Source organism: Meleagris gallopavo, chromosome 1, assembly GCF_905368555.1.
Source record: "Meleagris gallopavo chromosome 1, MGAL_WU_HG_1.1, whole genome shotgun sequence".
NCBI lineage: Eukaryota > Metazoa > Chordata > Aves > Galliformes > Phasianidae > Meleagris > Meleagris gallopavo.
In genome coordinates, this window is record NC_139404.1 from 25,397,871 (window position 1) to 25,419,737 (window position 21,867).

Sequence of the window (21,867 nt, forward strand, 5' to 3'; positions counted from 1 at the left end):
CATCTCACTGAGGAACAGCACTGTTTGCTTCTGGAGCTCTAATTTTGAAGGGAAGGTTAATTAACCACCAGGCGCAAAAAAGTAATCCAAGCTGTTGGCACGACAATTACAGCACTTATGCAATTAGTACATATTACAACATATGGTTATATCAATGCATAAAGGCACACTGGAGTCCCATGAAACTAACACATTAAATCAAATATTTGGAAGAGTTTTGATGCCTCTCACCATTGTGTTACTTGTTCCCAAATCAAACAAACTTCAAAGAGAAGGTACAAACAACAGGATATCTCTTGCTGGGTACTGCCTCATAAGCGGCACAACAGGATGTACCAGACAGGAGAGATAACCTGAATGTCATTAATAGCCACAGGCTATACCAGTGCACAAACAGGTCCTCTTGGCTCCAGTATCTTCTACTCCCTTCCTCCAAAGGTCAACAACCACAAACTACTTATCATTGAACTGTAGGAAAGAAGGTGGAATGGTGAGGCAAAAAGCAGAGCTGGCTTCGCAGCCAAGCCCTTTCAGCACTCACCTTTGAGACACAAACACCCAAAGGTCAAGTTTATTCACTACTGACCCTATATACAAAACTTCCCAAGACTCCAAAAAGTGTTCCAGCTCAGATGTCTCTAGCTCCTGCTCTTACCGCTTTGTCTTGCATCATCTCTGTAATTCTAAACACTTCACAGTACTGCTATCAACAAAATTAACAAGATGCAGAAAGAAAGATATAGGATTAAAAACAGGACAAGAAAGAATGGAGAATGTGGAAAGGTAGTGAGTGGGGAAAAAAATAGATGATCGTAACAAAAATAGTAACATATAAATTGATATATCTGAGATTCTGACCTCTCCGCTGCACTCATTTTTTCTGTGCTATTATTTCTAGCAATCTAGAGCTGATGCAAAGTTTGGCATCAACTATTGAGTACCAGAAATCCAAAGGAAGAAAGAAGTAAAGCACAGCTGCGAGGAGAATGGAAGAGGAGAAGCAAATGGGTAGTAGCCAAAAGGAACATGCAAAAAGTTGGGATTTTACACTATTAAGCCAATAGCAGGGCAAAAACATCAAAAGGAGCAGACAGTAAACACCCAGAAGAAGACAGCACTGGAGGGGAAGAATATAGGAAAGGGAAAAATACATGATGAGATGAGTCCCCTTGATCTGTGAGGGCAGAAAAGAAGGACAATTTTAAGTAAAATCCGCTAGAGATGAAGCATTTGCTACAAACTTTACACGTAAGGAAAGAATTAAATGATAAGTCATTCATCAATAAGCAATGAAATAAAATGAAGATCATACTTGCACAGTGATTCAGACAGAGTTGAAACAACAGTTCCCCTTCTGCTAAAGGTCAGAGAGGCTCCAGGAGCCTAGGCCAGCAATCAGCCACATTCAGCCACAGAGGAATGATGGAAAATGGAAATCCCGTGTCAGCAGCGACTGGACGTGAGGTCCACAACAGTACTTGATTTTGTCTTTGCAACAGAGTGGCTGATTAACAAAGTGACTGTCAGTGGGAAAAAGAGAAAGGGAAACTAGCAGAATGTATGAGGTGTCCAATTCCCAATCCTGAAAAAAAACAAAATGGGAGCAGAAAGAGAAGCAAGATGTATCTGCATAGTATCGGCATTTCTGCCTGCTGCTCATGCACACAGCCCTTACAGAAGAGCAAATGTCAGAGTGCTGACTGTATCTGGTGAAGACTGAACTTCCTGTAAAACGATGCACTAAGTTTCCTGAAAGGAAACAAAACATAAGCTGCTCAAACAATTCCCAAGAAAGCTCTGATATCAGAGTCACACAATTGCAAATCTGTACTGCTAGAAAAATATAGCGTCACATTAAGAATCACCAGTGACGAGCACAAAAATTCAGAGAAACAATCACATTAATTTAAAGGAGAAAGTACCAGATCATATGAGGGAACAGGTAAATTGTCTTAGTTGTATAAAACAATCCATACAACTTTTTTTCATTTCATCCTGCAACCGAGCTAAAACTCTGATTCTCCTTTCTGTTCATGAAACAAGATATAAATCTCTGCAAAATTATTATGCTCAAACCATTTCAATATAGTAGAGGCTAGTAGCACTTGCAAGTCCTTATGCTACAAAATTGATTGAATAGCAGTAGAATACTGGGTTTTATCTCTAACGTACAGAAAGCGAATTTTCTTATTTCAACATGTTCAAAAGCACTCAGCATACATGTGGAATCATTTTCGTTCTCTATTAAATATTAAAAATACTTCTTTCAACTTATAAAACTTTATTTAGTTCACCTATTATTTAGAAATACTCCTATAGCATTTAAATTTGGATAAGGCCCATGCTTTGAATCAGGATCTTTTACGATAAAACCTTCTGCTTTGTCTTTTATTTAGAAGACACATTTCCTTTTATTTAGGGGAAAAAGAAAATTAATTTTCACACCAATCACAATTATTTTTTTTAAATGGAGTGCAGGTAGAGCAGTGAAATTTGTACTACGTCAGCTTTATTCTCTATACTGAAAAGTACCGGTTTTTACGTCTAAGAACTCTTGGTTAGAAGGTTTTGCACATAAGCAGGACTCATAAGATCGAAACAGCATTTTAAATGAAAACATTACAGTTTAAAGTTATGCCCGTGTTCTTTTGTCCTTTCACAATTCAAGAGCCTCAGTAAGTCACAGCACAAGCAGAAACCCTTTCTTTCCCAGAAGGATCAAAAGGCCAGTACCAATCCTCACTCCATAGCAAAGACAGCAACTACATTATGTGCAAACAACCTTCCTCTGCTTTATACAAAAGCCTTCAGAAGCATTCAGGCCTTCAGCAGCACCAGCAGCTCAAGAAGATTGGTCATCAACAAGCCAAACTGCTGCCTCCATCCCTTTGTGCTGTGCAGCTCTTTGGCACTGAGGGAACACGTCAGCCTCCCTCCTTGCATTTCTTGGCCCCAAGCAGAAAAACTCTTAGGAAACAACAAACTAACTGCCAAAAGGACACAACTGCAGCATTTTTGAAACATCCTTATCAACTCTACTAAAGTTTCATGCCATTTTATTTGCACTGCTGCTATAGCCTTGCCTCTATGAATTAACACCAGCACCCTTTTTGCTATTGTCCGTCCATCATAACTAGTTACGTTTACGTTTTACTGTGCCACACTGTTTTCTTAGGCTGCTGGGATTAACAGAATACAATGGGAACATCCCCAGGCTACCTTATATTTAATTAGTCAGAATTCCTGGTTTATTTCCAGCACAGTACTGCCAACTCAGATTATGTAAACACTATCAGTCATTTTATCTTTAAATATATCCTTTCTATTGGCATTCTCAATTTTGAGCCTTTAACTTTCAGCTTTTGTTAGAAACTACAAAGATTAAGACCAAGTTAATGTTTTTGTTTTATAAAAATTTAAATCCCACATAATAACAGCAGAGATTTTCATAGTGTGCTCTTATATTTAACTGCTGGTCTTTTTCCTGAATCCACCATACCATACCTTTTCACAATTTTAATTTACTGTTCACTCTCCAGTAATAAAAACAATGATTTTAGTAAGAAGGTTCTCATTGCTACTTATGAAGTTGTTTAAAATGTTGATGTTAACACACCAAGTCAAAGCGAACAGGACTTCATACTAAAGCGCTTTAAAGAGTTTTCCAGCCACCCTCTAAACATGACCCTCCTGTCACTGCTTACAGTTGTGTTATTGTAGTAGAGAAAGAAGTGGGGAAATGCTAAAAAGGATTGGTAATAATAATAATTAAAAAAAAAAAGTGGGGTAAGGGTGTGGTAAAGAAAATGCAGAGAAGAGAAAAATGCCCTTGAGACACAGTAACCAGAACAAGAACGGATCATCCTTTTCTTTCTATTCATAATTTATAAAATTAATATGGAAAAGAGGGCACTGAACATGGTTTATTAAGAATGAGAACAAACCTTCAACATCCCTCCAACTCTGACTCTACCATGATAGCCACCACATCTCTTCCAATGATGTCAAGAATCCATATTCTTTATTTTCCTTCAAAATTACCATAATTTCTAAAGGAAAGATTTTAGGATTAAAACCTTCAATTGCCATTCCTTTATAGTATCTGTGAAGATTATTTTTAACACTAAGTTTAAGTTTTGAGAGCAAAGTAGACCCCTGCCTCTGCAAGAGCTAAGAAAACAAGCCATATTTCCCTTTCCACAAGGACTTGTTCCACAAATATCTGAAAAAATATTGATAATGTGGGCTATAGTTCTCACCCTATTCCACCCATTCCAGCAGAATCTCCAGTGTGGATGTAGCCATGTCAATAATAGCAAGTTTTTGCCAGGTTATTTGCTCGTGTTCAACAGGTGAGCATAACAGTAAATGAGGTCTCCCTATTAGAATGCTTTGGTCACAGAGTAGATACCATGTAATACACAAATGGTCAAAACAAACAAACAAAATAGAAGAATTTATTTAAAATGAGAACTGAGCTTATCACTTGAATTATAGGGAAAAGATTCCTTCGGCAGAACACTAACATACATATGGAATTAGAAAATCAAGCAGACACAGTGGTAAATTAAACAACAAAGGAAATAACAAGAGCAAAGAACAAAATAGTTAACCACTAACAAAATTCCTCCCTTGAAATTTCTCCTTCTGTGCTGCTTCTCCCCCTCCGCATCTTTTTGAAGTTAAACACTGTCTTCATTGTTTTAAATACAAAACTCATACTGGATTAAAGTTTCCAAGTCTCAAGCCTGAACAGAACAGTTTACAGAATAGCTGTTATGAGGATGGTTACGAAACATGGGGAAGAATTTTATGACTACTTCAGATACACAAAGGTACACTACATAACACTTTCTAGAGTGGTCTGTGCATTGTTCCACTGAAAGGTCTATTTCCATGTAAAAATATTTCTCAATACCAATTTTACACTACAAATACAATATAAACTACTGTCACTAGAAAGAGACAGTATACTTATATTAGCATTTATTTAAGAGGGAAATATGTTTATTTTTAAGTTCACAAAGTGAATACTGAATTGTTAAATGAGTTGGCTTAATTTGATAGAATGACTTACATGAAATCTCCATATGCATTATCCCAACTTAGCTCTTTATTTTGGCTTATCATCTGAATTTTTTTTTTTTTTTTCAGTCACCTCTACGAAAAACTCAATTTGATGATCCAGATAAATCTTTCCAGTCAGGAAGATCCCAAATCACCTCGTCAAAACACAACATTTTCCTTGTGTTGGAATTCAAGCAAAATGAGTATTATTCACTAATCTATATAGAAGACCTAAAAAGCGTTCTCCAGTTTAACTGCTCTTACGGCCAATTGTGGTCATCACACAAATCTTTCATTGCTTTTCTGTTAAAATACGAATTTTATTTAACTTGCAACTTACAGAATAGCAGTCAAAAGATGCATGTCTCCTAATAAAGAGGAGTGCCTTCTAACCAGATTAGACTCAGTTTTTAAGAAAGATGCATTTTGGAGCTACCCAAACATGGAGGCAAGCTTACTCCTGCTCTGCTAAGGAACACGCAAACAGCCTATACCGTTTCCCTGGGGCAAAAACTTGCCCTGAAGGTCAGATCTGACACACAGGACACATATTTTATAGGCTTGCCTAACAGTTTGCTCTACTTGACTTGTCTCAAAAGCAAACTTCATAACACTTTATGCAAACATTATACAACCTTAAGTCTGAGCCATAAATCAATAAAACTCACTTAAACTTGAGGAACCTCTGTATCAGGAAATAGTTTCTTACTTGAAATTCTGTAATTAATATTAACATTGCTCAATCTTACAATTTTCTCTAAGCAAATGTCACAGCACTTACAGCTTTAAAGTAAAAACATGACAAACAAGATTTTGCACAGACTCTGAGAGAGGCAAGTTTTCAAGTAAAATTTGTCTCTTATTTCCATGTGCCCCAATACAGAACTTGGCATTTGAAAACTCTTGTGTTAGAATGCTGCTAGAATGCTCTTAGTTAGTACTCATGATCACAAATTTCAAGAAAAGTCACCACAGAAAACTGTATTTCCTACATGCCAGAACACTACAGCTCATTTATGAATAGCCAAGACTCAGGTGGCAAGTATTTCATCACTTCCTCAAATCAAACCTCAATATTTCTGGAAGCATACCTCACTAGTATAATGAGTTAAAACCAGTATTAGAAATAGCCTGAGTGACCACAGCTGTTTGACATTTGAATGTTTTTCAAAAGGACCTTCTGGGTCTGGGTCATGATTTTTTTTTATATTTTTATTTTTAAGAGAAAACAGAAAACCAACACAATAACATGCAAATAGGCCACAGGCCCCTGTTTTTCCTCGTCCTTTACAAAAATACCTTCAGGGAAAGGGCACTTGTGGGCACTGTAGATATTACCAGAATGCAGAATAAGTAAGTAGTATTCAGACCTTACTTTCCTCTGGATTGCTATTTAAAGAAGAAAAATATTTAACCGTAATTACTTAGTTAAGCTTTCTGATGTGACCTTAAGCCCCTCTTCATCTTTTCCTTTTATATCAGTAAATACAGAAGATTAGAAACTAGTTTGGCTCTCTAAATTTTGAAGAATTAATTTCAGAATTTTGATGTACACACAATATGCACTACTGTTTCCCAGGTGTATAAAATTACTCTGAGTGATCCACAAATGATAACAAAAATAAAACATTGAAGAAAAAAAAAAAACAAAAACCAGATGTTTTGCCATGGTTTACATTCAAGACATTTCTACAAGAAAACAGGTTCCCAAAAGTACAACTTGTATGACGATACTTCCATGCACTTTGTAATTTGGTGTTTTTTTTGCTAAAACTGGCTAACTGAATACCGTTATTACTGAAAATAGCAGACTGAAACTACACTGACTCATTGGCTTTGTATTATAACATTTCATGCAGAACCCACTCAAGAAATCTATTTTTCCTTTTAAGGAACCACTACAAACATATTGTGCTTTTTTCCTTATATGAGGAACTAATCAGGAAAAGAATAAGTATTATTCTGTGCTAAGGCACAACAGCACATGGGTTCTGAGACTGTACTGATACAACAAATGAAAATATTCTGAGATTAAGATACAATTTACTTCAAGCCAAAACACAGCAAGCATTACTTTACATTACTTAGAACTTCACCTTTGTCTGGCATTGATGATTACCGTCATCCAAACCTCAGCCTCAGACCACATATTCAGATGATGTAGTCAGAGTCAGAAGTAAGGTAAAACAAAAAAATGAAAGGTTTCAGGTAACTCTGGCTATCGGTGATATGCACAATACTGCATTTATCAGTGGTCATCAGGTACAGCGTAAAGTTCTCGCTGAAGTTTAACTACTGTTCTACAGACCGATCAGCAAAAGCAAAAATTTTATTTTTTAGCATGGAGTCACCACAGGGTGTGCAAATTCCTCACTAGCCACATTCCATTATTAACTGCAGTGCTTCAAAATGTTCAACCTAGAGTCAAAGGGCAGAGGCTACATGGAAACCTTCTGCATCCCATTAACTGCAGCAGTGACACTCGGATCACCAATGGCTTCAGATAACACTGAAGACCCAGTCTTACATTACATTCTTTTCAGTCTGGAGAAGAGGAGGCTCAGGGGAGACCTTACTGCTCTCTGTAACTACCTGAAGGGAGGTTGTAGTGAGCTGGGGGTTGGCCTCTTCTCTCGTGTAACTGGTGACAGAACTAGAGGGGATGGCTTCAAGCATCGCCAGGGGCGATTTAGGCTGGACGTTAGGAAATACTACTTCTCTGAAAGAGTGGTCAGGCACTGGAATGGGCTGCCCACGGAGGGGTGGAGTCACCGACCCTGGAGGTGTTCAAGGAACGTTTGGATTTTGTGTTGAGGGATATGGTTTAGAGAGTACTATTGGTGATAGGTGGATGGTTGGACTGGATGATCTTGAAGGTCCTTTCCAACCTTGGTGATTCTGTGATTCTGTGAAGACTGTAATTACACCTTCCTGATTAGAATGGTATTTAATGAAAATTAAATGAAAATGATATGGTTGTGTAACAGGGAGTTGTGAAATGTCTTGGATACAAAACTTTCTCATCTGAGTCACGTCATCCCAAAAATTCCAAGAGGAAACCAAAATGGCAAGAAGACAGATACACAGTCTGGGGAAAAAAAAACAAAACACTTCTTTCTGCAGAAGTCTTCCAGGCAGAGACTGGGAAGAGGGACATAATCATTATCATTACACATTAAAACCGCAAGAGAAAAACCTTAACAGTGTCAGCAGAATCATCAAATCTGAGGTATGTGTGCACCACCTACAAACTGCTAAAAATTACTGGCATCCTAATAGCAGCTACTTATGGCTTCCTATTTGCACTTCTCAGCCCATTGCAAGAGCTAATCCTTATTCTTCTCTTCAGCCAAACAGGCTCATCTTCAAAGTAAATTAAATCCAAAGGTCCTGCACAGGTGTTATAGCTTCTGTGTGTTCTAGAGGCATTTAATGATGCACATTACCTTGAAAGAAATTTTTCAAAAATGCATGTATTGCTTACCATCTTACTACAATATGTTGGAATAAAAAATAATGATACAAATAAATAATAAATAACAATAGAACATCAAGCTCATTGATAAGCGTGAGAATAATTGAGGAATTTTGGAACAGAAACAGTAAGATCTGCCAGGTCAGGGGGAGAGAGACACAGGATAGCTGTCTGCTGGAGAAAGGATTAGAAAATCTTTCTGGGAGGGGAGTTTGTATATTGATGTGTGCTTCACACTGCATTAACTTCTACAAGCCAGATTTCTCAAAGACTTGTCTTTTTTAAAGAAGACAATATCAAATATTGCATTCCTGTATTTCAATGTTTAAGTATTGAATTGATTGAAGTCCTATTCATTCATAGCCGCCCTCCCCCCCAAATTTCTTCACAGCCAGATGGAGCAAGTACCTGCATATATAGGGAACATTATGCAATCACTTTTTGAAGTAAAAGAATACACCCTTCAGACTCAGCAAGATATTTTGAATAATTTCCATTAATCTATTCTACACAACTTCCATACTCACACATTCAGTTACAATGAAAGAAGTCTGTAAGTGTCATACTTTCTAACTTTGAAAAGAGTCATTTAAGTTATCTCAAGAACTGGTACTATTTTTTAGACAGTATGAACACAGTCATCTGAAATAATCACAATCACAGTAAGATGACTGTGCTCTATACAAGAAAAGGTACTTTTGTTTGATTATCAAATGGAACAAACAGCTCTAACAACAAATTATCTACTCGTTTGCAAAAATAGCCCCAAATCCAAGCTTGCATAACTATGGAAGTCACCCACTTAGCCAGCAGGAAAAGGGAATCTCCAAATATTACTATTATAATTAAATAAATCGCCGTTATAAGTAAAAACATCAATGTAAAATATCTCAAACAAAAATATAAAAAAATCTAATTTTAGATTTCAATAAAATAAAACGCAAGAAAGTACTAATAAAAGAGTGAGCACGGGAACATGCTAAATTGTTTAATTCCCACAGAGCTGAATGAAGCATCTCCCTCCCTAAAGAACCACTCTTATCAGGAGGCTGCTTCCTGGAGGAGAAAGAGGCAATTGAAGCTAGGAAATGATGGATAGCAATGACCTTTCTATCTGTAAAACATGGGCATATTTTAGGTATTTAATCTTGAGAATTGGATTATTATTAATCAATTATTCATGACAATTTGAATCTATGGTAGATGTTTTTTGTTTTCTTAAATATCACATAGCTAAGGTCCTGCCTGAGAACCAGAAATGAGATTAAATCCTCACAAGCAAATAGTGTTGGCACTGGCATTTTCTTCTTTCCTAAGCATTCCTTCCCCTACATAACAGCACACACTGCCAATTACCTACCCTCTACCCTCTGTAGAACTTTTGACTAAACATTCTGAAATTCACCTTTACCACTTTTTTTTCTTCTTAAAGGACAAAATTATGTTTTCTAGAGAACAAAGCAGGTCATTGTGGTAATGCAGAGCAGCAAAAACTCCTACGTTTCATTCCTGTTGCCGATGGCTACGCTGCTACGTGGTTTAACACTTGCTCTTTCTCACTTGCCAAAGGTGAGTGATAACAGAAGCAGAACGTCTCCAGTAAAGACTACCAGATCATAAAATGAAAATAAGAAGAAGGTGTTTGCAGATATTTAAAATACATTGCAGAAAGCAAAGAAAAAGCAGATGGAGCTATGTAAGTCTAAGCTCTTTTTAAAAGCAAGACCACCATAGTCTTAAACAAAATGTAAACTATGTATGCATTTGTGAAGGGTAAGGAACAGGTCTCAGCACTGCTCCAAATAAATGAAAAAAAACGTATAAAAAATCTAGTTATTCCAGTTTGGAGAACTACACTGAAAAGAGACTCTGTCTCACTAAAGTTTTAAAACTGAAGGATCTGAAAAGCAATGGTCACTTCTCAAAGTCAAATTAACGCATCTAAGGAACATCTGGCAGTTCTAATGGTTCTCAAATATTCTTTAATTTAAACTAAATAAATGCACCTTATTTCCAGCCCAAATGAACCTCCATACATTCAATCTAATTCTCCCTTTGCTGTTCTTGTCTGCTACAGTCAGAGCATTTACCAGATTTACCGATCTTACCGGATTTGTTCATTGTGGCATCATGCTTCTTAGGCACTAAGCAAGTCTGAGACGTAGACCTGTTGGAGTGCATCCAGGGAAGAGCCACAAAAATGATTCACAAAATGGAACCTCTCCAATGAAGATGGGCTGAGAGACCTGGAGACTTTCAAGGTGAGGCTGGGTAAGGCCCTAAGCTGTGGTGTTCCTGTTCACTGCAGGAGATTTGGATTGGATGGCCTTCAGAGGTCCCTTTCAACTCTAAAGATGTATGATTCTATGATTCTAAGTCATTCCTTGCTAATACTGAACAGATTGAACTCCAGGAGTTTTTTCACAATACGGCATGTTTTCAACCATTCCTGAGATATTTGTGGTTCTTCCCTGATCCTTCTCCAACTGAACACAGTATTCCAGTAACAGTTATGAAAACCATTAACAATTAATACTGAGAGATAATATAAACATTTCCATCTTATTTAGCTCTCCCTGTTTACATGTCAGTATACAGTAGCCTTTTGAAGCACAGGGTTGTACTGGAAGATAATTCTCATCTATCACGACTCAAGCTCTTTTCAAAGCCCATTAATTCCTTGCTTAAATAAATACATAATGCTTTCCCAAGATTAGCCATTTGGCCAGAATACTATGATAGTTTTCATTCTGAGGATAAGGGATGCTCCAAAGCAGGTTATGGAAAGGGTAATTTGGGAGAAGTCTCTTAATCTAACAGCTTTTTTAAAAGTGGCTTGAGAAAGGGATTGTGAAGTAAAGGTGAACTGAAAGTGTCTTCGTGTGGAAAATGAGTGCAGTATTTCAGCTTATTGATGTTGCCTGGTAAACTGAGTTTACAAGTGCAAATAAGAAATCATACATAATGAAGTCATTACAGAGTCTCTAACACTGGACTTCGTTGTTGGTGTGCCAGTAAAACTGACTGATTAATCTACTTCCATATAACAGCAGGATAAAACAGCTGCAAACAAGGAGAACCTTGGAAAATAAATGCTGGAACCATTTATAAAGTGAAAACTAACTAACACTAATGGATTAAGTATCAGCTGTGGGGCAGGAAAACAATGTGTATGGGAAAAAAAAGAGAAAATCACTAGGATAGTAGCGACTAGTTGCTTAATTCTTGAGAAAACTGAAGTGTGTCCTGTCTAAAGCAGCTTAAAGGAACAGTTTTAAAACAGTTTTGAATGTCAAAACTGTTTATTCCTAACCTCAAGTTTCTTTCAATATGCGATATTCCACAAAATTTAGTCTAGCGAGATAACAGAGTTGGTCAAATGAAAGTGATTCTGAGCTACACTGCCAGTCATTAAAAACTAAGTGTTTAAGTGGTGTCTGTGATAAACCAACTTTTCTCTCTCCTACTTCCGTTGTTCTGATTTTAGTTACCATATAGATTAGTTTGTAGACCTCCTGCATGCTACAAGAGATATCTGTCATTCAGTCTTAGACTGTTCCTCAATTTTGACTTCTCTACTCATAGACACAGACAAAAAAAAGTAAAAATTAAAAAAAAAAAAAAGCTGCATTAATTTCCTCATTTTCAATTCTTCTTTCCTTCTAGAAGATTTTGTTTGCTGATAGGAACACTAAAGGGTAAAAAAAAAAAAATCAAACTTGAAACAGAAAGTAGTGTGTCACAACAGCTACTCAAACTCATAATAAACCACTAGTATATTAAACAATTATCAAGACAAGGAGTTACAGAAACTTCCACCTTTCACCTAAATTTGCTTTCAACAAAGGTGAACCAGGAAGAACTCCAGGAAGGGCACTTTTATGCACAGAACAAAAAAAATACCTCTGAATTTTACCATGCATCTAGCCTTTTTTCTATTTTTTTTTTTCATTCCCATCCCAGAAACATACAGCTGCACCTGTCGAGCCACTTCACACTTCTTTCACTACCAGCAACTTGCAAAATCTGCTGCAAATTCTACCATACAATGAAAAATGTATGCAGTTCCTTGGTGCAACCAATACACACCCTTGTATCAAAGAGATCAGAGGAAACACAGCACTGCCATACTACTGTCCTTGATTCTTCCTTCCTTCCATAGTTCAGGCATGCTGTTAAACCACTACCAGATAAATTTGCTTTCCCAAAGGTCTGGGACTAAATGGGGAATTAGAGTAAGAACACTCCAAAAATAGCCAACACCACACCTGCATCCACACACCACATCCTCAACAAAAGCACTGGCCAATTGCTTGTACTAGGCCTAAATTAATAATCCTTAGGGATTAAGGAAACTCCCAAATCATGTAAAACAATTTTTTATTGCCCATGAAGAAATATTTTTATAAATTGTGAGAAATCGATCATGTAAAGAGAAAAATAAACTGTATAACTCCAGAGAAAATGAACAATTGCAAAAATGGGCTCAAAAAATATGAATTTATCTGTCTTGAATAGTGGAGTGTATGTGCAGTGTAAAGAAAGACCAAAGCATGTGGTCAAACAACGATCTCAGACTGGAATCTGGAGCACCACTCTCCTTTCAGCCCTTTTGCTTCCTGAATACACCCTATAATTAAGAAGAATTTTTCATGCTGCCTCTCCCTTCAACATCCAGATTCAAGAATTCACAGAATTTTAAAGTAGCATTAGCTCTGGTAACTAAAATACTTTCTCCCCAGGAGGGTACAATTGAAAATGATCTTTTGGACAACACATGATCCTGAGGAGAGAAAAATGGGAATAATCTTACACTTTTTATGATTCAAAGCACCTAAGACATAAACTAGGAATGTGGGCTTACAGAAAAAAAACAACTGGGAAGAAAAAAAAAATGTAACACCTGAACACCCCAATCTATAATACTTTAGGTCTAAAACCTAGTCATACCGCACTCTTCAACTTTTGAGAGGACTAGCTACCTAAAGATTCAAAGGTTCTTTTTAAAATTACATCTGACTCAGTGTATCTGGAAGAAACTGCTTTCAGTATGGTTTACCTCCATAACCTGAGAAATCTGAGGTGATGAGAGTGAGCACAGCTGCATACTGCAGTTCACGTGCTTACTAAATGACACAAATTTTACTAGAAGAATATATAATTAAGAGTTAAAATATTGATCCTGTAGAGGTATATATTATATTACACCACACTCATCACACTGTTATTTCAAATTGTTTCTTAGAGATGCTGACAGAAGTCATTCCAGGAAACAAATTCTCAGACATGCATGACAGTTGCAAAACAATTGCATTTGACACACATTTAAGGGAGTCAACAGGCAGTATCCCCTTTACACGACTAAAGCAAGCCTAAATGGCAGCAATTTGTTCTGGAAATACTTACTTCTGATGAGGTCACCATCAGTGCGATTTCCCCAGACAGACTGCTCTTGTATCTCTGGCTGTATACTTTGGTTACTGGAAGACTGGTTTATGTCTTTATCTCCTGCTGCAATATTCTGTTGGTCAGTTTTTTCTAAGGCAAAAGAAATGTGAGATTATTAGTTTCTTTGGTATTTTTCTTCTGGGTGAGCAAATCTTGTATTTAAAAGTTAAAAACTAGAGAACGTACAGTGCAACTTTCATTAACATCTCATATATTTTCCTTAGATATAACTCCTAAAAAAGACAATTTTTGTTCTCCTAACCAGATGAAAATGTTCCCTCCTTAAAAAAAAGTCTTTCAGTTATCATTTGTTTAGTCACACAAAATAACAGTCATCACAATAACATCTTTTGTAACAACAACAATTGAGTTTGTTTATGTTCAGTTACTTTCCATGACATTTTCAGATAACAATTTCAATCTGTCACACACACAAAAAAACATTACTTTTTGCCCATGTGCATGTGCTTCTGGCACATAAAAGCTACAGAAATTCCACAAAAGTCTGTTTTCCATTATTTACAATGCAACTTATGATTGAAGATCAATATTTTTGAAACATCAATGATGACTACAATTGAATTTATTTTAACAGTATGCCACTAAAAAATTAGATTGTGAATTAGTAATTATATTCAACAGCCTGTAAGGAAAAGAATTATTTTTCCTCTCTGAGCATATACAAGATGCAGGGAAGTTTCCAGAGAAGAAATTCTTATGCTTACTTTAAAAGATAGCAGGTATTTGTGTTCTGATGGCCTTTATATTCTCAAACCAAGGTGACTGACAGCTTTCATATTCACTGCTGTAGAATATTAGCTTATATCATTTTCAATGTGGATTACTTTTCAGTACATGTATGAGATGTAATGCCTACTGTAAAAGAGCAGCTGTTGAAAACTGTTAGATCTCTTTTTTTCAAACTAGAACCTGTTTATAAACTATATATATGTGTGTGTATATATATATACACATATATATGAAAAATTTATCACAATGTAATGATTTCATATCCCCTAGTAAAGCAATTGTTCTGGCTCTGAGATGCAGAAAAATCACTTATTTCTACAGCTTCTATGGTTAGTTTCTTTATGTAGCCAACAGTAGTTTGACTTTAAATCCTAACTTTCTGCCTTTGTTATTCACCCTATTAAACTGAGCCACTGAACATCATTCAAAATAATATATGCCATATTATATGTATAGTAGCATGAGCCTTCAAGCACTGCTGCTCCTCTTCTATTATTTTCTGCCTCTGAAATTTCTGATCCTGCTACCTACATGTTACTTCTCTCTCAGTGCTCCCTCATATCACCATTTCCTCAATACCTTGTCAATATCTCCTCAAGTCCATCCTAAGATGAATAATTTCATCAGGATTGGTGTAAAGTCACCTCACTGATTGGAAAGATATTCATCAACTTCAATGAGGAATTTTGCATACTGCCCTTTATAACCTAACTTCATCTAGACACTCATCCTCTCCAAAACCAAAACCAAAATCAATCACAGATTTTCTTGAAGCTCTTTCACAGACCTCAGTCACAAATTATTTATCCCAGATATCTATCAGACACAAATATGACTGAATTGAAGTATAACAATTTTGTCTGTGCAGTTGGGCATTAGGTGCAAATGTATCTCAAAAGTGTTTGAAAAGTGCTCTGAAATAGGCTGAATGAAAATAAGTAGTGTCCTAGGGAGAGCTAGCGTGAAGAACTGCAAGCACAGTACAATCTCCTTTTCATACAGAGTAAGCTTAAATGAGCTATTTTAAGAGATTTTGCTCTTGAACTACTTTACTGCAGTAACAACACTTAAGATTAGAACAATATCTACCCTGCAGCTGTAGTAAAAAACAGGAGAGTTGCTGTATACAATTTTCTTGTATAGGATACAAGTTTGTAGTGCCTTACTATTTGATGTAGTAAACAACAAACAACTGTAAGGAAAGATTAGTTACTAGCATTTGTGGGGCTGTTGGTGTTCTAGATCACGTTTTTATCTACAAAAATTGAAGGAGTGCAGAATGCAATCAAAACATCATTATTCATAGGAATTTAGTTTTCATTCCTCTGCGTGTTTTCTGTTCAGTATATACATAAACAGTTTTCTTTACAGGTTTTGTGTTTTTCATGTTTACTTCCATTGTTCTAGCTGGATATGACAAACAGCCAGTCAAAACCTTGTAAACAATATTATTAGTTAACAAGAAAGAAGCGCTATTAAGAAACAAAGAGAACAATTGCAATTGAATACCAATTAACATGAATTGAGTGACTACTCTTTGATTTATTAAATTTGTATTAAATCTTCCCCATGAATGTTCCTAACAATAACTTCAAAATTGCATCAGTGACATTAAGCATTTATTTGATGTTTTACTTCCCACTTCTTCATCACCCAACAGAGAAGCCAGACTCCTGTCAGATGCTTCCACAGGGATGTAGTAGGTCAGAGCTAGGCACCACATAGCTGTTCCTTCCCTCCCCGGTGGGGCATGGGGGAGAGAGCAGAAAGAGCAAAAGTGAGAAAACTTGTGGGTCGAAATACACTAGTAATAAGTGAAGATAAGGAGAAACAAAACAGAAGCAAGTGATACAAAGGCAATTGCTCACCACCTCCCACGGGTTTTCAGGCAACAGATACATCCTCCCAAAAAATCTTCTCTCAGTTCTTGCTGAAGAGCATGAGGGTACATGGTATGGTCAGTTCAGTCCAGCTGTTCCAGCTGGCAGCCTCTCGCCCACCCCCAGCCTCTCACCAAGTGACTAAGGGACATGCTGTGCAAGCACAGCTCAGCAACAGCAAAACCACTGGTGTTATCAATGCTGTTTTAGTCAGAAATCCAAAACACAGCACTGGCTGCTATGAAGAAACCTATTTCCATCCTAGCCAGACTTGATGCAGTGGGGATTTAGAAGAAGTTTGCCTTAAGTTGTGTGTATTTAAATTTTTTTTGTAAGTTCACACTACTAAAAAACTGACGTGCAAAGAACAGAAAATAAACAAATACTGGTGTCTTAATTGTTGTTTTTCTCAGAAATGCACCAGTCCTAAATTTTAGTACAAAGGCATTTATTTACTATTTCCTTACAAGAAACAACTGATGATGTGATCATAGTATCTCTCTTTTTATTCTTATCCCTCTTGAAGTGTAGCATCAACATATCAACTGATCACACATGAGTCTGTATTTTGTTGATGTCATTATTTTTTGGTTTAGGTGCGTAAGAATAGTTACGGGTAATGAAAAGGTAATGAATTCATGAGACCAGTAAAAATGCACATAAAGACCTCAGTGTTCTCTGATGTGCCATGCTTGTGGCAGAACAGGGTTAATAAAACCTGCAGCAACCACCAGTACTAATGGCTGGATATTGCCACAGTCAAGCATGTCATTTTTCCGCTGTATTTTCAAATAAATTTGTAACACTTCTCTGCTTTAATTAAGCTTAGCCTTAAGAAATTTTATGTAATATTTATTTGGTATGTTAGCTTCTGCTTCATCTAGTACACTCTTCCACTCTCCGGTGACTAACCTTCAAAACTGACAGCCAAGAAGAAAACCAGATGCTCTTCCTCACAGTTCAAATGATGGAAGGAAAAGAACCATTATGTTCTGTGTCTGGCTGTGCTTAGAAATCCAATCTCTCCTCAAAACCACTGCAAGTTACTTTAGGTTATGTCACAAAAGCAACACAGGCTTCTTACCCAGATACTTGGTTCTACTGATGTGTTCAGCACCCTGATTAGTAACCCGGATGGCTATGTACCTCCTCTAGACGAGCAGCAGTCCCTGAGCTGAGCTCCTAGTCAAGAGTCCTGTAGGTTTGATAGCCACACAGATCACTCTGTGATTTATCATGAACATAAGCATGGGCACAAACTCTGTTCGTGCAGGGAATTATACAAATGTAAGGTTTAAATAAGGAAAAGAAGGAACATGGAGGCCAAAGGGACAATTAACAATCTAAATTGTATCTATGTTATGGACAAGATAAAAATTAAAAACTTGATTCACATCTAAAAATGTCTGTTTCATGAAATAAATGAACAAAGTGGACTCCTACTTCTGAGTTATTTGGAATTATTAAAGCATATATAAATTTGTTTTATGCTACATTAATTCATTGAGTCACAATCTTTTTATATTTGTTTCTAGAACTACATAGCAATACATCTATATTTAATGGAATAAATCTTTGTATTTGCAGTTGCAAATGACTGCAATATTGATTTTTAAGTTCTGTTTTGGTTTCATTAGCATGCAAACTGACAGAAAACACAAAATAAAAACAGGTAAAGGATGTGCATTTGAAGAACACACCTCAGTCCTTGACAAACACCCACCTCTCCTTCTTTAAGTGCTTGTCCATTCATACCTTTACCTGCTAGCTGTCTCCAACCACCTACCGCCTCTCTTCAGCTCACACAGAAATATGTCCCAATGAGTTCAAACAGAGCTACAGCAAGACTGAGATATCAAACATAGAAACATACCTTAATGCATAGAAACTATGTACTATCCAGCCCCTCCACAAGGAAAAAAATAAAATCGACTTCCCATATTGAGTGCGTCAGATAACCTAATACTGTCACCGGCAGCTGATTTCTATTTCTTATATGACACATAATACCATAAACTGACATAGCCCTCTCTTCCAAAAAGCTGAATGATGAAAAGTGCTAGACCTAAACATGACAAACTGGACTTCAGACACTGGTTCAAAGTTCACGTAGTGATACAGAGCGTGGCAGACAAAAAAAGTTAAAAATCCTGCAATTGTCACAACTAAAGGCTTTGTTGTTATGGCATTCATTTTCTGTTCACCAACAATATGGGAGGCAGCACCAAATCAAGTAAAAGCAGCTGCTGGGAAAGCCTTCTGGAAACCTGAGTGCATCATTCTCATCAAGGATGCAGGAACAAGCAGAATGGACTTGCATAGCTGACCACCACGAAACAGAACAACTCAACACTTTCACTATATAAGGGCAGAAGAATGATGAAAGCGTGAGGTAAAGCTTACTTAGACACCTAGTTATGACACTGATGGGATGCATAAAGGCTGCTCCAAAAGTAATGCCTCCTATTTTATTATATCAGCCCGCAATGTCTGAGGCAAATGTTGGTGGTATGGCAGTAGGGATTGAACCATCCCATCAACATTCCTTTACACGGTGCTGCTGTGCGACAGATGGCAGCAGAGGGATAGTCTTATAAAGCAGCGTCTGACATGGAAGGGTGTATAAAGAAAAGGCGTGTCGGTGAACTCCTGCATGTGGAAAAAATTGCGTCCATTGAGATTCATTGATGCTTGATGAATATTTATGAAGACCAAACAGTGGATGTGAGCACAGTGAGCCAGTGGGTGGTGTTTCAGCAGTGGTGACACTGACAGTGGGTCACCTCTGCTGACACAGACTTTTAGAAGCAAAGTATGCAGGCTCCTGTTCATCACAAGTGAAAATAAACAGCTAATGGTGGTGACTATGTTGAAAAACAGCATTTTTTAGCTGAGACTTTTCTGTATCAAATAGTGTCACTGTATTCTTTGTCTCTGTTGCAGACCCATGGAAATAAATAGGAGGCATTACTTTTGGAGCGACCTACACACTCTGGACTAGTGCTCTAGTCTCAAGATCATTTCTTGGCTAGGCTGCATCAGGCACATTCCTACAGTGCATCTTCCAGATTATTTAGTTCAAAAGGAATCCAGTCCAGGTCACTCCCCAGGAAAGCAAATCAAAGCAGGGGTGAACAGGAGGTTCAGTTCAAAACAGCACTACTGATCCAAATGACAACACTAGCAAAGACACGCTCATAGCTGGATACTACTTAACAGGAAGAAAAATCAAGTGTTTAAAGTGATGCCTAACTTCTGAAGGTCTGAAATAGAATTTGAGAAGAATGATTGCAATATAAAGCTTGCCTATGAGATAGAACAAAAATATTTCAAATTTGATGCAAGACCTTAACAGTCAGCTCTGTGAAGTACAAGTCTATCACACCCATGTAGACATGAATCACTTTACTGGAACTGCATGTACATGAAACTGAAAGCAGAAGTGTATTATTATGACTAGCTAGAGTCAGACACTTCTGGAAGCTTTAGGTACTGTAATCAGTAACGTTTAATAAATGCTTTACTGCTGACAGAAAACTATAAAACTAATTAACACAGATTCTCTAAACTCTCTTCAGATTAAGTAGAAATTCAAATAGGGCAAACCCTTCCTAGGTTTGAGCAATTTGCGTGTATAACTTAACCATTAAAACAAAAATCCATTACTCTCAACAATGGGGCATTGCTAGTAAAGCGCAACAGTCACGGTGACAGTAATAGGTGCTGCTTCAAGAATTCCCAGATGTTCCCAGATTGAGTTTTCTGTCACCTCATCTTACCTAGCGCTGTTGTGCTCCTGGTCATGAAAACACTTGAAGGCACAGAACATTAAGGGGTTTGAATCACATTGCTGAAGAAGAGAACATTGTTTTTGTGGTTTTCTGAGTGGAGGTTCTGAATGAACTAATATTGCTGTACATGGTTTCTTCAGGCACCAAAACATAACTGAATCTCCACTCAGCAACAACAAGATGATCTGCACAGAAGAGAACAGCCACTTACAGAATCTCTTAGTACTTCTACTAGACTCTGCCATACACACCACATCACACAATAAAGAAATCTAATGGATTTCCATTGTCTAAATGGCTATTCGAAATTTCTAATAGTTTAAGTGTGATTATCATTTTTATTCTTCATTTCTTTAGACTGTTTGCAGATTCAGAAAGTTAAATTTTAATTGACATGTTATTCTATTCAATCAGTTGATAATGGGCAAAAGTAGAAGCATTCCAGATACTCTATAGATGATAATGTTGCATCTTCTAAAATGTGGCTTGATTCCCAAAATATACTTCCATGTTTGTCGAAGTTCTCTCTTGCACTCTCTGGTTTATTCAAACGCAGAGGATTTAATGGAAGAAGTCTACCCATAGTCTAAGCAACAATCATGGTGTGACCTCTAATATACAAAATGTTTTCCTTAAAGCAGAAAGGCTGCTGGTTACAAATTGTCAAATTCCTTGCTTAGGGATGCTGAATTATTCCGCCATTTGCCAGCTCTAAAAATACTTGATCACACTCAAAGTAAACTGGTATAGATACGATACGCATTCTGACTACATTGTACTGCACACAGGTAGATATAGTCATACTTTGATTCCAAGACCTATGGAGCCCAGAAGATCAGAGATGATGTGAGCAAAATCTTGAACAACAGCTCACAACTAGACTTATGCTTTTGCAAAGACGTGGCAAAACATGAACCCAGTGTTTGCAGAAATTAGGTTAAATCTGTCATTCTCTTTCAGCTGCACACTATTCACACAAATAATGGTTGAAAGACTGAAACCAAGTATTGATATTGCCAAAAAAAGAGTACCATTTCATCAACTATCTCTCACAGTGTGGAGAGCAAAGTCCCAAGATTCTCACAAATATTTATATATGTGTTAAATCAAAAATGAACTAGAAAAGAACAGTGGCAGCAGAGAAGATAAGAGTCTACTGCTTAAAGCAATGCATGAACGTTTTCTCAAGTTGAGAAAGTCAGAGAATGCCACATCTGTAGGCCAAGATAAATCTCAACCCAAAGTGGAGGAAACAAACAAAAGAACTTAACATTGTAGCATAGTTATTTGCTGAGTATTTACAGGTCAGCTGGAGTTTCTTTTCCTTTTATGAAAAAGAACAATTAGGTTTCAGCATCTGAATATTTATGAGAGCAAACAAAATGAGCACCTCAAAATTTGGATTTTTTTATGACACTTCACTGAACTTCAGAAGAGAACAGAAGTTTGTTCTCAG

General features: G+C 36.9%; 1 protein-coding gene across 5 annotated transcripts in view; it reads right to left on the reverse strand.

Moving 5' to 3' along the window:
* MDFIC (MyoD family inhibitor domain containing) overlaps positions 1 to 21,867 on the reverse strand; it is a 50,346-nt gene that overhangs the window by 23,469 nt on the left and 5,010 nt on the right. For all 5 annotated transcript variants that reach the window (XR_014881901.1, XM_010706768.4, XM_085219199.1 and 2 more), the window contains one exon: positions 13,949 to 14,080. Coding sequence is in view for 4 of the 5 variants with exons in the window: in XM_010706768.4 (XP_010705070.1) it covers positions 13,949 to 14,080 (132 nt within the window). In the remaining variant the exon portion in view is untranslated. The remainder of the gene's footprint in view (positions 1 to 13,948; positions 14,081 to 21,867) is intronic.